A 12645-nucleotide genomic window follows, 5' to 3' on the forward strand; every position below is an offset into this window, starting at 1 on the left:
GACCATAGACCTAAGGTGTTGGTGCATTATGTGACCGTTTTTATGCAATTCCGACCGTTGGGGCGAAGTTGTGGTGGGAGCCAACTTCGCCGTAGGCGAAGTTAGGAGAACTTCACCTATTGGTGAAGTTAGAACAACTTCGCCATAGGAGAAGTTAGGAAAACTTCGCCATCAGGCCCAAGCCCGCGAAGATGTTTATATATATATATATGTGTCTCATGTTTAGGGTTAAATGTATTTTGAGAGGAACAAAACAGAGAAAAGAGAGAGTATTTGTGAAGCTGTTAAATTGTTTAGAGAGAAACAAATATGGAGAGTCTCGTGGGCAAACCCGAGGTAGAGCTCACCTCGGGTTGGTTGTAATATATTTTCTTGTTCGGTATGTAACGTGTTTTTATTAATATATAAAGGATTTGCAGATCTGTTTATTGAATTCATGTGTTTGTTTGTGTGTAACCGTGTTCTATGTCTCTAACACCATAAACGAGTCTAGGAGGATTCCGCACTCCTAGATCGTTCACATACCAACAAGTAATCATTCATATCTATCACATATATCATATATAGCATACACTTACCACTTAACTAATCACATCGAGTATGCATATAGCCCCAAAAACATAACAAGGAATGGGGTTAGAAACTCACCTGGATCCTGTTTCGCTCTCCGTAAATCGTTATCCCTTTCTTTAATTGAGCTCTACTAACTGTATATAAGTTACACGTATCAATACTTGTCCTAATTGTATTTCAGCCAAAATGGCTAAGTTTGGTTTAATCTAATGGCCTTGTTTTAGATTACAATTTACTTAAAATATTTGCATACCTTATATCCTAATGTAATTGAATACATTGTAATCTAATGATCACATTGTAAGCTAATGATCACAAAGTAATCTAATGATCACATTGTAAGCTAATGATCACAAAGTAAGCAAATGATCACATTATATGCTAATGATCACAAAGTAAGCTAATGATCACAAAGTACGCTAATGATCACAAAGTAAGCAAATGATCACAAAGTAAGCTAATGATTAAAAAGTAAACTAATGGTGCAAAGTAAGCGAATCAAAAGTAATCGACTTGATTGTAAGCGAGTTCTAAAAGTAATCGAGTCATATGTAAGTAAATGTAATCGATTCACAAAGTAATCGAGTTTATAATTGTGAGCGGATTTAGAAAAGTGATCGATTTGTAAGATTGTAATCGAGTTCATAAAAGTTAGCAATTTCCAAAGTAATCGATCTAGCAAAATTAAGCGAATGGACCATTGTAAGCGATTTAGAAAAGTGATCTATTTGTAAGACTGTAATCGAGTTCATAAAAGTAAGAGATTTCCAAAGTAATTGATTTAGCAAAAGTAAGCGTATATACCATTGTAAGCGAATTTAGAAAAGTGATAGATCTATAGGATTGTAATCGAGTTCCAATGTAATCGACCCTATAAAAGTAATTGATCCTGGCCATTGTAATCGATTGAGCTGCACTTTATTTAAACCTAAGGTCACGGTTTGGTCCTTTATTATCGTTATCTCTATTCGTTTAAACCCTAACACCTTATCATGGCTCGGTATGAACTCATAAATATCTCCTTAACCGCTTCGGCCATAAATCTACCCGGTGACCATAAAGCTTGGATGTTTATGGTTAAAGATGTTTAAGAGTTGATCTAGGGTTCTTAAACGATCCTTTCATAACCAAAAGTTCGTTAAGTCCATTTTAGCATCAAGTTTGCTACTTTATGTTTCATTTATACCCGATGTACTCTACGTTTAAGTTTCATAGCTAATCGTTCAAAAAAACATAAACTTTAAAGATCAAGAATGTACCTTTATTCGTTTTAAAGCTACGGTTTGCTTGGTTATGAAACTTTATCTTGTATCTAGCTTGTATATCAAAGATCTATCAAGAATCCAAGTTCGGTTTGCTCTTGAACCTCTCTCTCTCTCTCTCTCTTTCTCTCTCTCTCTCTCTCTCGTCCGTAAGGATGTAGGTGTATGTGTGTGTTTTGAGTGTGTAGAGAATAAGATGGAGAGAAATGAGGGATTTAGGGTTATAGTGAGGTTTAAGGGAGTATTTATACTCTCTTAAGCCCATGGACCTAAGGCCCATCCCATCCTTTATTCCATCTTTAATTATCCAAGTCCATATTCTTTATAATATTTAGTCTAAAGTAAATATTATCGCACGTCTCACAACATAACTTTTCTTTATTTAATATTCTAAAATTAAGGATGTTTCAAGTTTTCCCTCGTTAAAGATGTTTTGTCCCCGAAACCTAACTATTACATAAACAGGTTCGGGTAAAACTTGCGCATCTCATCCTCAGCTTCCCAAGTGGCGTCCGATCATTTTCGATACTTCCATATCACCTTCACTAAGGGTATAACCTTGTGACGAAGTTGCTTCTCCTTGCAATCAACTATCTCTACGGGTTGCTCAATTTAGTTTAATCGTTCATCAACCTCAATATCCATTAATCGCACATGAGACGTGTCATCAACTAGACATTTTCTCAGATGAGAAACATGGAAAGTTGAATGTATTCCTTCTAGCTACTCGGCAAATCTAGCTTATAAGCTACTTCACGCACACGATCCATAATCTTAAACGGTCCAATGTACCTAGGACTCAACTTTCCTCTTTTCCTAAAATGAATAACCTCTTTTCAAGGCGAGACCTTGAGCATCACATTCCAACGTTAAACTCAATCGGTCGTCGCCTCTTATCAGCATACGACTTCTGTCTATCTTGAACAGCTTTCATCCTTGCCTTAATCTAATCAAACTTTGAAGATGTTTCTTGAAAAACTTCTAAACTTCCCATCTCATTTGACCAGTCTCTCCCCAACATACCGGGGTTCTGCATCGCCTACCGTAAAGCATCTCAAACGGTGTCAAACCAATACTTTAATGGTAGCTGGTGTTATAGGAGAACTCTGTAGATGCAGATGATCATCCCAACTTCCTCCAAAGTCTAAAACACAAGCACGTAGCATATCCTCAAAGGTTTGGATCGTTCTTTCTGACTGTTCATCGGTTTGAGGATGATACGCCGTACTGATGTTCAATCTTGTTCCCATAGCTTCATGGAACTTCTTCCAAAACCACAAAGTAAACCGAGTATCTCTATCAGACACGATCGATAACGGTACTCCATGCTTAGACACAACCTCTTTGATGAACAAACTTGCTAAATTTTTTGACGAGATGGCCTCTCATACAGGTAAAAAGTGAGGACTTTTGGTCAAACGATCTACTATCACCCAAATAGTATCATGATGCTTAGCTGTACGAGGTAGCTTAGTTATGAAATCCATGGTGATGTGTTCCCATTTCCATTCAGGTATTTCTAGCGGTTGCATCTTGCCATAAGGCTTCTGATGTTTGGCCTTGACTTGTGAACAAGTTAAGCACTTACTAACATAATCTACTACATCATTCTTCATTCCTGGCCACCAGTAATCCCTTTTTAAATCTTGGTACATCTTCGTGGTTCCTGGATGAATTGAATATCTTGACTTATGAGCTTCGTCTAAGATTCGACCTCTAAGATCTCCATAGCGTGGGATCCACAAACGGTCAAACCTAGTCTTCACACCATGCGTGTTTTCCATAAACTCGTTTTGCTGACCGAAAATCCTTTTTTCTTTATTAGCCCTTCATCTACCAGCACTTCTGACTGCACCTTGATGATTTCTTCAAATAGACTTGAGTTCATGATCAACTGGTATGACTTCAATGTTGCAATGACTTCCTCATTCTTAAGGCTTAGCCCGTCAGCGACCACATTAGCTTTACCAGGATAGTACTTAATGTCGAAGTCGTAATCCTTAATCAACTCCAACCATCTCCTCTGCATAATTTTCAGTTCTTTCTGCTCGAAGAAGTATTTAAAACTTTTATGATCCGTATAAATAGTACACTTAGTACCATACAGGTAATGTCTCCATATCTTAAGACAGTGCACTACTGCTGCTAGCTCTAAATCATGTGTCGGATAAGTACTCTCACGGACTTTCAACTGTCTAGACGCATAAGCTACCACTTTTCCTCATTGCATCAACACACAACCTAACCCACGATGTGAAGCATCGGTACAAACAACCATATCCTCGTCACCATCGGGTATAGCAAGGATTGGAGCTTGCGTGAGTCTTTTCTTTAATTCCTCAATAGCTTCCTCTTGGAACTTACCCCAACTAAATACTACCGACTTTCGAGTTATACCGGTCAATGGTGCGGCTATCTTGGAGAAGCCTTCGATGAATCTCCTATATTAGCCAGCTAACCCTAAGAAGCTTCGTATATCAGTCGGATTCTGCGGAGTCTTCCAATTCAGTATCACTTCAATCTTAGCTGGGTCCACGGTAATCCCTTCAGGATTAATCACGTGACCTAGAAATTGCACTTCTCGCAACCAGAATGCGCATTTCAAAAACTTAGCGTACAACTTCTCTTTCTTAAGAGTCTCCAATACCTCTCTCAAATTCTCGGCATGATCAGACTCGCTCTTTGAATAAATCAATATATCATCGATGAAGACGATAACTGACTTATCCAACATCGGCCGACACACCCTATTCATCATGTCCATAAATGTTGCGGAAGCATTCGTTAGACCGAATGACATCACGAGGAACTCGTAGTGTTCATACCGCGTCCGAAACATTGTTTTAGGGATGTCTGTCCCTTTCAGTTTTAGCTGATGATAGCCTGATTTGAGATCTATCCTTGAGAACCAACTTGAGCCTTGCAGATGGTCAAACAGATCATCAATCCTTGGCAAATGATATCTATTCTTCACTGCAAGCTTATTCAACTCGCGATAGTCTATGCACATTCTCATACTTTTGTCCTTCTTCTTCACGAATAACACTGGTGCGCCCCACGAGGAAACACTTGGTCTAATAAAACCCTTATTGAGGAGTTCTTGTAGTTGGGACATCAATTATTTCATCTCAGACGGCTCTAGACGTTAAGGCGCCTTCGCAACGGGTTGGGCTCCTGGTACTAAATCTATCTGGAATTCTATCTCTCACTCCGGTGGCAACCCCGGAAGATCCTCAGGGAATATTTCTGTGTAGTCGCGCACAATAGGAACAACTTTCATTTCTTTTGTCTCAGTCGTAGCTTTGAAAACATACGCCAGGTAGGCATCGCACCCTCGCCTTAACAAACCCTCAGCTTTTATCATCGAAATGACATTAAGCCCAGAACTTTCCTTATCACCATAAACCGTCACCACACTACCATCCAAGGACTTTAACCTTATTATCCTACTCTTACAGATTATTTGAGCTTCATACTCAGACAACCAATCCATTCCCAAAACCACATCGAACCCTCATAAGGTCAAAACATACAAAGTAACAGGGAACTCATGTCCCTCAAAATCTACCTTACAGTCCTTGACCATTTTAATTATTTTAACCAAAGTGTCACTAGCGGTTTCTACTATAAGAGTTTCAGACACTCGGAAACATTTCATTTTGCTAATTTACTAAATGGTGTGGCTACGAAACTTTTGTTTGCACCTAAATCAAATAATATTGTAACGGAAATACCGTTTACTAGAAACATACGAGTCACGACATCTGGAATCTGCTTGGCCTGTTCTTGAGTCAACATGTAGGCCCTGGTCTTTGGTCTTGATGGTTTAGCATCCTTCTTCCCACTTCCTCCAGCTTCACTCTTAGTGCATTCCCTTGCAAAGTGACCCGTCTTACCGCATTTGTAACATGCGGACTTTACGGTACAATATGGAGCATAATGTCCCACTTTCCAGCACTTGTAACAAGCATTTGTACCAAATTTTCACTCACCAACATGACTCTTCCTACACTTATGACAAACGTCTGAACCCTTTCCCCATCTGCATTCACCACCATGCATCTTTCCATAGGTCTTACACGACCTCTTCTCCCAAACTCTCGGCTGCTTGTTCTTAGGGTTCCACAATGAGTACCGAGTCGCTTAGCATGATTGGCCCACTTCTTATCTTTCTTCCCTTCTTCTATCACCACATGATCCATAGCCAGGTCTTCATAAACCATCTCTGCGAGTTCGACAACCGAGTCAAAAGTAGCAGGTTTATTCACCCTGACTAACGTGCGGACCTTCTATGGCAATCCCCTCACATAGCACTTGACCCTTTTAGCCTCAGTGTTAACCATTTCGGGCACCAACCTAGACATTCGGTTGAACTCTGTGGTATACTCACAATGTGTCATCGTTCCAGCTTTCAAGTTCAGAAACTTCATCTCCGCTCTTTCAGAACCTCCCACTTCATTTCCTTGATCTCTTCTTGACTCTTCCTCGCTCAATCGACTCCCACTAGTACATTGCTTCATCACCGAAAGATTGGGTAGCATAACCCACAGCTTGGTCGGGGCAGCATTCGGTGATTCGGATAACCTTGTCCATCGCGGTTATCCATTGGAGAGTAGTGATTGCGTCTCCCAAACCAGTTAACTTCGGCGGGTCACAACCTTTGAAATACTTATAGTTGCACCCACCTCGGCCTCTTTTCCTATCATCAACTTTCACCGACTTAACCAAACTTGATTCCTCCTTTTCCCTCTCATCATCTTTCTTACTCTTCTCCCCAGACTTTTCAGCTCTTCCATGGCTTCTAGCAGACCCTTCAGGAATCAAGTTCTTTACAGAAGTAGCTACATCTTGAACAGTGGCTGCTTGACGTTGTTGCTTGGGTTACGTCCAGCTGCGCTTTCTTCACCTCCCGTGTTGAAATATGTTTCTACCGAAGGTTGTAGGACAATAGGTGGCCTGCCATGATGTCCAGTGTGACCTCCTGCTCTCACAACTTCTCTAGCTCCAGCCATCGTATTCTGGAAGGGAAAACACAAACGTCATCACTCAAGGAACAATTTAGTACAATGATAGTAAGCTCGACAGGTAACAACAGTGGCCAGCTGTGATTAGGTGATCACATTACTTTCTGTGTCCTATACACTCCCTTTATGAGTCTATTTGTGCTATGGTTCTACTTTCAAACAATTAATCAATCAAACAATCAATTAATCATATCCATAACATACACATATCCTTCCTTGAGCAATTAAGCTAACATTAACATTCATTATTTAACCATACACTTTACCTTTACTGAGCTTGCTTGAGTGACACATGGCTTATTTTGAACTGGCATCTTCTTTCTTTTCTTACTTTAATCCCATTCTCTGTTCGAGTCTAAGCATGTAGGATGCTTAAATCTCTCGAACTTTGCTCTGATACCAACTTGTAAGACCCCGTTATCGGTGCCTCACTTTGAACGTTGGATTTACTCATAAACACAGTTCTAAATATCAAAGTTAAATAAAACTTTCGCGGAATATTAAAACCATCATAAAACATTACATAATAATTCATAACTTGTATTAATTAAACATCCGTGTCTTTCAAATTAAACAAAAATTCATAAAAACAACTTGTGTCTTCAGATGCCAGCGTCTTTATTCATCTTCCATGTGCCATGCTCAAGCTAGCTACCTCATCCTACTCACCTGCGTGTATACTAAAAGTCAGCTACGCTGAGTGAGTTCTAGTTAATCAAGTTACATACAATACTTTCATATACTTATACATTATTTCCTTTATACTTTCTTTACATATCATATATCTATTCATACTTATACATTTTAAAGAGAATTACGCCCTACTGCCTCGAGTATTGTTAGGGCTCAATCCCTTTTCTGCCTCAAATATTATTAGGACCGGTCCCTTTTCTGCCTCGAATATTGTTAGAGTTCGGTCCCTTTCTACCTCGAATATTATTAGGGTCCGATCCTTTTCTACCTCGAATATTATAGGGTCCGGTCCCTTTATTTCTGTACCTAGCTATCTCTTTACATTCATTCATAACATACATATATCATCCATAAATTACATATAACATTCATATCGTTATTTATAACCCGACAGTACGTGCAATATCCAAAGATCGTTCACATACCAACAAGTAATCATTCATATCTATCACATATATCATATATCGCATACACTTACCACTTAAGGTAAGTGTATTAACTATCACATCGAGTATGCACACAGCCCCGAAAACATAACAAGGAATGAGGTTATAAATTCACCTGGATCATGTTTCGCTCTCCGTTAATCGTTATCCCTTTCTTTAATTGAGCTCTGCTAACTGTATATAAGATACACGTATCAATACTTGTCCTAATTGTATTTTAGCCAAAATGGCTAAGTGTGGTCTAATCTAATGGCCTTGTTTTAGATTACAATTTACTTAAAATATTTGCATACCTTATATCCTAATGTAATTGAATACATTATATTCTAATGATCACATTGTAATCTAATGATCACATAGTAAGCTAATGATCACAAAGTAAGCTAATGATCACATTGTAAGCTAATGATCACAAAGTAAGCTAATGATCACATTGTAAGCTACTGATCACAAAGTAAGCTAATGATCACAAAGTAAGCAAATGATCACAAAGTAAGCTAATGATCACAAAGTAAGCTAATAATCACAAAGTAAGCTAATGGTGCAAAGTAAGCGAATCAAAAGTAATCGACTTGATTGTAAGCGAGTTCTAAAAGTAATCGAGTCAATAAGGAAAAGTAATCGAGTCACAAAGTAATCAAGTTTATAATTGTGAGCGAATTTAGAAAAGTGATCGATTTGTAAGATTGTAATCGAGTTCATAAAAGTAAGCGATTTCCAAAGTAAATGATTTAGCAAAACTAAGCGAATGGACCGTTGTAAGCGAAATTAGAAAAGTGATCGATTTGTAAGATTGTAATCGAGTACATAAAAGTAAGTGATTTCCAAAGTAATTGATTTAGCAAAAGTAAGCGAATGGACCATTGTAAGCGAAATAGAAAAGTGATCGATCTATAGGATTTTAAACGAATTCCAATGTAATCGACCTTATAAAAGTAATCGATCCTGGCCATTGTAATCGTTTGAGCTGCACTTTATTTAAACCTTAGGTCACGGTTTGGTCCTTTATTATCGTATCTCTATCCGTTTAAACCCTAACACCTTTTCATGGATCGTTATGAACTCATAAATATCTCCTTAACCGCTTTCGACCATAACTCGCCCCGAGTGACCATAAAGCTTGGATCTTTATGGCTAAAGATGTTTAAAACTAGATCTAGGGTCCTTGAACGAGCCGTTTATAACCAAAAGTTCATTAAGTCTATTTTAACATTAAGTTTGCAACTTTATGTTTCGTTTATACCCGATCGACTCTACGTTTAAGTTTCATAGCTAACCGTTCAAAAAAACATAAACTTTAAAGATCAAGAACGTACCGTTATTCGTTTTAAAGCTGCGGTTTTGCTTGGTTATGAACCTTTATCTAGTATCTAGCATGTTTATCAAAGATCTATCAAGAATACAAGTTCGGTTTGCTCTTAAACCTCTCTCTCTCTCTCTCTCTCTCTCTCTCTGTCGTAAGGATGTAGGTGTATGTGGGTGTTTTGAGTGTGTAGAGAATAAGATGGAGAGAAATGTGGGATTTTGGGTTTTAAGGAGGTTTAAGGGAGTATTTATACTCTCTTAAGCCCTTGGACCTAAGGGGTTGGTGCATTATGTAACCGTCGCTATGCAATTGCGACCACCGGGGCGAAGTTGTGGTGGGAGCCACCTTCGCCGTAGGCGAAGTTAGGACAACTTCAACTATTGGTGAAGTTATAACAACTTCGCCATAGGCGAAGTTAGGACAACTTCGCCATCAGGCCCAAGCCCAAGCCCGCGAAGATGTTTATCTCTATATATGTCTCATGTTTAGGGTTAATGTACTTTGAGAGGAACAAAACAGAGAAAAAAGAGAGTATTTGTGAAGCTTTTCAATTGTTTAGAGAGAAACAGATAGGGAGAGTTTCGTGGGCAGACCCGAGGTAAAGCTCACCTCGGGTCAGCCGTAACATGTTATCTTGTTCGGTATGTAACGTGTTTTGATTAATATATAAAGCGATCTACAGATCTGTCTATTGAATTCGTGTGTTTGTGTGTATGTAATCGTGTTCTTCGTCTCTAACACCATAAATGTTTCTAGGAGGATTCCCCACTCCTAGACCTCGTGTGGATCTCGTATCGATATCCATCGCACCGGTGACTTACATAAGGCCCATCTCATCCTTTATTCCATCTTTAATTATCCAAGTCCATATTCTTTATAATATTTAATCTTAATTAAATATTAACGCACGTCTCACAACATGACTTTTCTTAATTTAATATTATAAAATTAAGGATGTTACACTTGCCGAAGGATATAGTGAACAAAAAATAATTGCTGAACAAGTCGCGCCTGACAGGAAATGACTCATGACTCAAGGATTGACTTTGGTAATATTACTTTCCTTACTCACCTTACAGTTGTATGAAAAGTTTGTTTCTAACAATTTGTATTTCCCACAGTTCATTGACCACATCCGAAATAGATCCGAACTTGGGAACTGTTTAGCAGAGTTTTTACATGCCTCATCCCAGGCAGAACACAAAGCTGGTTTTGAAGAAGGTGTCAAGTTTGCCGAAGAGAAAGGTCCCATAGAGGAATTTGAACTTCATGGGCAGCATACAACTGGCATATATGATACTAAGTTGCAAGTCGTCGATAATTTATCCTTTTTAATCCTAGATGCTATTCAAAAACTCTCTACTCAAGACAATGGTGTACAAAAACTCCGGGAATACTTTCACCTTGATCAGAATGATGAAGTTGAAGACCCCACTAATCCGAATACAACTAGTGGAACCCAAGGTCCTCCTACTCAATGATGGCTTTTGTTTTTTAAATGTAATTGTTTGTATCTTCCTTATGTAACAACTATGATGTAGTTTGATCCTCTTTTGATAATATATCAACAACTTCCAACACTTTGTTTTAAGGTGTGAAGAATAATATAAGTGTTTTAGTAGGACTTTGGATATATTAAATAACGGATTGCCCATTATTTATGCTAGTATGATACGCAGACCGCCAGATATTTCAAATTTAAACACATCTTAGCATGCATGCCAATGATATAATCTATTCATGATACGCTGGTCATATTGAAACTTCTTAAAGATTAATTTGTATAAAAATATACCACGCAGGTTATAATAAAAAAAATGGCACACAAACAACTTGAATTGTTGTTAGATTCTCATACCCAAAAGATGTATATGTTTAATATATGGCCCACAAGTCAATTTTATAAAATATAGCACAAGCGCCATTTAGAACATATGTTGATATTCGAGCCATAAATGTTTAACCGATATGTATAAATAAAGATAAATGGCATGCGGGCCTTCTTAAAAATATCAGTTAGTGAAAGTTGATACCAGATCCTTACTTATATATCGTTGCGCAGACCAGAAATAAATATTTAATTAAGATATACCACGCATGCCACAACTATGAAATGATACTATGATCATTACATATAACATCTTTTCAATTGTACCACATTCCAAGTACGCAGAATTGGCGTTCCGTCCAATCTCTATAACGTGTAAGCTCCATTGTCTAGAACCCCTTTTATTTTAAAAGGTTCTTCCCAAGTTGGATCTAATTTCCCTAGAGGTTCTGATCTGAAGCTTTGTGACTGCGGAACACATAATCTCCCACTTGAAATTGACATACCTTGACCCGGGAATCATAGTACTTGTGGAGCTGGCGTTTATAATCACTTTCTCGTATAAGCGCCAATTCACGTCTTTCCTCCAGTAGGTCTAAATTGAGATGCAGCTCTGTGTCATTATCAGTGGTGAGAAGTACACTGGCATATGGGATTCCAATTTCCGCGGGAGTCATGGCTTCAGATCCGTAAGTAAGACTGAATGGAGTTTCATATTCACTTGTCTTTTTATGATATCTATGAGCCCAAATCACATGTGGTAATTCATCAACCCAACCAGTACGCTTGTTACCCAATCTAGCTTTAATTCCATCTTTTATACTTTTGTTGGCTCGCTCCACTTGTCCATTAGCTTGTGGATGGGCAACCGAGGTGAATATTTGGTTAATATGCAATTCTTTCAAACAGTCTTGTAAGTATTTTGTCTGAAAACTGTGTTGCATTATCACTCACTATTGTCAGTGGAAGTATAAAGCGACAAATGATAAATTCCCAAATGAATTTCTTAACGCTTGCGGCTGGAATGGATGCCACTTGTTTAGCCTCTACCCACTTGGTGAAATAATCTATTGCAACAATAAAAAACTAGGTGCATCCTGGAGCCTCAGCAAAAAGAACCATAAAGTCAACTGACCAATTTTGGAATGGCCATGTGGATGAAACTAGTATCAGCTCGTTCTGAGGATGAAGAATTTTGGAGCATGCCTTTGGCAAGAATCACACTTTCTAATTTCTTGTACGGCATCGCTATGCATTCCAGTCCAGGAATATCCCGCATTCAAAACCTTGGCAACCACCATTATTGGTCTAACATACAATTTACAGATGCACTTATGAATTTTGCGAATAAAGTAATTGGCATCTTCCGCATCAAAACATCTAAGGAGTGGGCCTAGAAAAGACCGGTGATAAAGAACTCTATCTCTTTAAGCTTTAAAGAATATTTGAAGCATTTATAAGGATTTTCATAAACGTTACTTCATGAAGAAGTCATGACAACAAAATTATATTT

General features: G+C 38.3%; 1 protein-coding gene across 1 annotated transcript; it reads right to left on the reverse strand.

Annotated features, from left to right (window-relative positions):
* Positions 1-11572: 11572 nt before the first annotated feature.
* LOC143611332 (uncharacterized) lies at positions 11573-12076 on the reverse strand. The gene has a single exon (XM_077085550.1). The coding sequence runs from the start codon at positions 12074-12076 to the stop codon at positions 11573-11575; it is 504 nt and encodes a 167-aa protein (XP_076941665.1).
* Between the last annotated feature and the right edge of the window lie 569 nt (positions 12077-12645).

The sequence above is a fragment of the Bidens hawaiensis genome, unplaced genomic scaffold (assembly GCF_021521415.1).
Source record: "Bidens hawaiensis isolate Kalapana, Puna unplaced genomic scaffold, B.hawaiensis_p1.1 tig00030598_1, whole genome shotgun sequence".
Lineage (NCBI taxonomy): Eukaryota > Viridiplantae > Streptophyta > Magnoliopsida > Asterales > Asteraceae > Bidens > Bidens hawaiensis.